The sequence below is a fragment of the Suricata suricatta genome, chromosome 11 (genome assembly GCF_006229205.1).
Source record: "Suricata suricatta isolate VVHF042 chromosome 11, meerkat_22Aug2017_6uvM2_HiC, whole genome shotgun sequence".
Lineage (NCBI taxonomy): Eukaryota > Metazoa > Chordata > Mammalia > Carnivora > Herpestidae > Suricata > Suricata suricatta.
This window is the reverse complement of record NC_043710.1, coordinates 14,988,106-14,991,705: the sequence shown is the minus strand read 5'-3', so window position 1 is coordinate 14,991,705 and position 3,600 is coordinate 14,988,106. Positions and strand designations below refer to the sequence as shown.

The window sequence follows — 3,600 nt, the reverse complement described above, 5'->3', positions numbered from 1 at the left end:
TGTCTCACTGTGGGTTACTTTGGATTCATCTTATTTGAAACTGAGTTTCCTAAGTCTGGATCATCTATTTTCTTCTCCAGGTTAGGGTAATTTTCATTATTTTTTTGATAAAGCTTTCTGCCCCTTTCTTTCTCTGTTCTTCTGGGACCCCTGTAATGTGAATTTTGGTCTGCTTGATGATCCTCTAAGTCCCTCATGCTATCTGCTCTCTTTTTTATTCTTTTTTTCTTTTTGGATGAATTCCATTGACCTTTGAGTTTATTGATCCTTTCTTTTGCTTGATGTAGTCTCATATTGAATCTCTACTGAATTTTTAGTTCAATTTGTATATTCTTTAGCTCTGTGATTTCTCTGGTACTTTCTTATATTTTCTGTTTGTTGAAATTCTCACTTTGTTCATACATTGTTCTCCTAACCTTGGTGAGCATATTTATGACCATTATTTTGAACTCTTTATCAGGTATATCACTTCATTCCATTAAGGTCAGTTTCTGGAATTTTATCTTGCTTTTTTGTTTGGAACATATTCCTCTGTTTGTCTGATTTCCTTGACTCTCTGTTGGTTTCTGTGCATTAGATAAAACAGCCAGCACTCCTAGTCATGGTGTAGTGGTGTCCTGTAAGAAATGAACCTAATTATTCAGCCTGGCCTGAGCTTTTGGTTTTCTCTCAAACTTGCGTGCAAGATACTTTCTTTGTGTTTAGTGGCTTTCAGTAGATGAGGGTGAGCCAAGACCTGTAAGTGTCCCAGAGGGGAGGATCTCACCAAGAAACAGGGTGATTGAAAGCCAGCCCTTTCAGGCAGCAGCTTTTAAAGTATAAAAATAAGCCTCTTTCAGGGAAAGACTGGGAAGTGGGCATTTCTGTCTGTTTCCTTGGCTCCTAGGACCTGGTTAGGAAGTGTTTCTTTGTTTGCTATAGTTCTATGGGACCAGTCAGTGCAAGCCCGGCTGCCCAGGTGATTGAGGGGAGAAGCCACAAAACCTGGGGCACCAGATGTGTGCATAAGCACCTTCCAGGGAGACACTGATGACCTGGAATGGGCCAGAGGGAGAAGGTGGAGATAGAGTTAACTGGCCTTCTTGGTCTCCAGGGAGGATTGTAGTCAGCCCCTAGATGTGTGCTAAATCAGAAGCCTGACTCTTAGGCATCAGCTTTTAGTACTGCTGCCTCTAACAGCCTCTTTCAACAGCAGACATGGAGATAGGCATTTCTGCCTGCTTCCTCTGGCTGGGCCTTGGGGGAATAGCCACAGTGTGTCCTCATGAGCCCATTAAGAGCGGTTTCTTTGGTATACTTGTGTGTCTCATGGATGCAAGCCATGTTGACTTTCAGAGCTCCATACCATTGACAGAATGCTTTCACCTTCACTTCCATGTCATTCAGTTCTCTGTGTAACCCTGGGAAGTAGAAGGAAATATAGTTTATCTCCATTGAAAAAAGTGTTTTTTAAAACTTTATTTATTTTTGAGAGAGACAGAGTACGAGCAGGGGAAGAACAAAAGAGTGGGAGACACAGAATCTGAAGCAGGCTGATAGCACAGAGCCTGACATAGGGCTCGAAGCATGAACTGTGAGATCATGACCTGTGCTGAAGTCAGACGTTTAACTGACTGAGCCACCCAGGCACCCAGTTTATCTCCATTTTAAAATGAGATAAAAGACCAAAAGATAGCAAGATCAACATCAACATTTGTTTTTGGTATCAATCCTGTATGTTTTAATATTATTCTAATATTTGGTAATATTTCTTCACTCCTTTATTAGAATATATATGCCTGACAGTCCATATCACTTGGAGGCTGTTAGAGGCAGCAGTACTATATGTTATGAAATGGACTGTGTTTGGGTGCCAGATTTCTCTGTATAAACATTAAGTTCACTCAGGACTGTGAGAATATCTCTTTGCCTAAAATCATACTATTAGTAACTGGTAGAATGGGCCCTTTGAAGTAGGTCTTTAGGTTTCAAATCCAAGACTATACTATATTACTCTGTTTCTCATGGGATAAAGTTTAAGAGATGATGACTGACTTGTCTGTAGCAACCCTTTTGGAAACTGGTACAGTGGAGGCTATACCAATCCCATTGAGCTTCATGTTAGAGTCTCTCTTCTTCCTGTCCAACAGCCTCTCGATCCACAGTCTTTTCATGGCGTTTTTCACTTCCATGTTTCTCAGGGTATAGATCAGAGGGTTTAACATGGGTGTGATGATGGTATAAAACACAGCCACCACCTTGTCCTCAGTAAAAGTGGTGGAAGGCCTTAGGTAGATGAAGAGGCAGGGGACAAAAAACAAGATCACCACTATGATGTGGGAAGCACATGTGGACAGGGCCTTGCGCCTCCCCTCTGATGAGCGGGTCTTAAAGGAAAGCAAGATGACAATGTAAGAGCCCGTAAGAATGACAAAGCAGCTCAGTGAAATCATGCCACTGTTAGCTATCACAATGAGCCCCACCACATATGTCTCCGTGCAAGCCAGCTTCAGTAAAGGGTGGACATCACAGAAGTAGTGGTCAATCAGGTTGGGGCCACAGAAAGGCAGTCGTACAGTGAGGATGGTCTGGATAAAGGAATGCATAAACCCTCCTAGCCAACAGCTCAACACCAGCATAGAGCAGACCTGACGGTCCATGACGGTCATATAGCGTAGAGGCTTGCAGATAGCCACGTACCTGTCATAGGCCATCACTGTGAGAATAAAGATCTCTGTGCAGCCAAACAGATGGCAGAAAAAGAGCTGGACCATACAACCAGCAAAAGAGATGCTCTTGACTTTGGCTTGGGAATCAATGATCAGCTTGGGGGCCGTAACAGAGGAATAGCAGATGTCAACAAAGGATAGGAAGCTGAGGAAGAAGTACATTGGAGAGTTGAGATTGGGACTCCTTTGAACAGTCATGATGATGAGAAGATTTCCAGTCATGAGTATCATGTAAAAGAGTAAGAACAAAAAGAAGCATAGTTGCTGCACTTTCTCATTTTGGGAAAGACCCACAAAGATAAATTCCGTAACATTATTTTCCATGGAACCTAGGAAGCTCACAAGAGGGAAGTGCAGTGTGACTTTACCTACAGGAAGAAAATATGCAGGACAATGAGATTAGGGTGCATGGTACCATAACATTGTTATTTAAAAAGATTATTATCAAAATTTCTCACTTAATGTATTGGTTTGGGTAAAGTCTGTTTCTTAAAATTAACAGAGATGGGGGATGTGTGGGAGGAGAAAAAGAAGAGAAGAGAGAGGGAAAGAGAAAGAGGAGAAAAAAATGTTTGACAGGCTTTAAACAGATTTAGGAATGCAGTTTAGGCTCGCCTCTTAAGTGTCAGTTGCCCAAATCATTGTTGCTCCAGAATTTAAATTAAATCTCTCTGTTAAATTAAGGTTCCAAGTGGTAACCTCCAGTCTCTTTACTCCAGGATACTCTCCATCCTTGTTCTAGTTGATGTATAGAATCTACAAAAATAAGCACATACACGCACACACACACACACGCATGCACTCTCTCTCTCTCTCTCTCTCTCTCTCTCTCTCTCTCTCTCTCACACACACACACACACACACACACACACACACACACACTTGTGATTAT

At 41.9% G+C, this 3,600-nt stretch overlaps 1 protein-coding gene across 1 annotated transcript; it reads right to left on the bottom strand.

Moving 5' to 3' along the window:
• Positions 1–2,015: 2,015 nt before the first annotated feature.
• On the bottom strand, positions 2,016–3,035 carry LOC115272095 (olfactory receptor 4S2-like). The gene has a single exon (XM_029915122.1). It carries the CDS (start codon positions 3,030–3,032, stop codon positions 2,016–2,018), a length of 1,017 nt encoding a protein of 338 aa, XP_029770982.1. The 5' UTR covers positions 3,033–3,035.
• Positions 3,036–3,600: the final 565 nt, after the last annotated feature.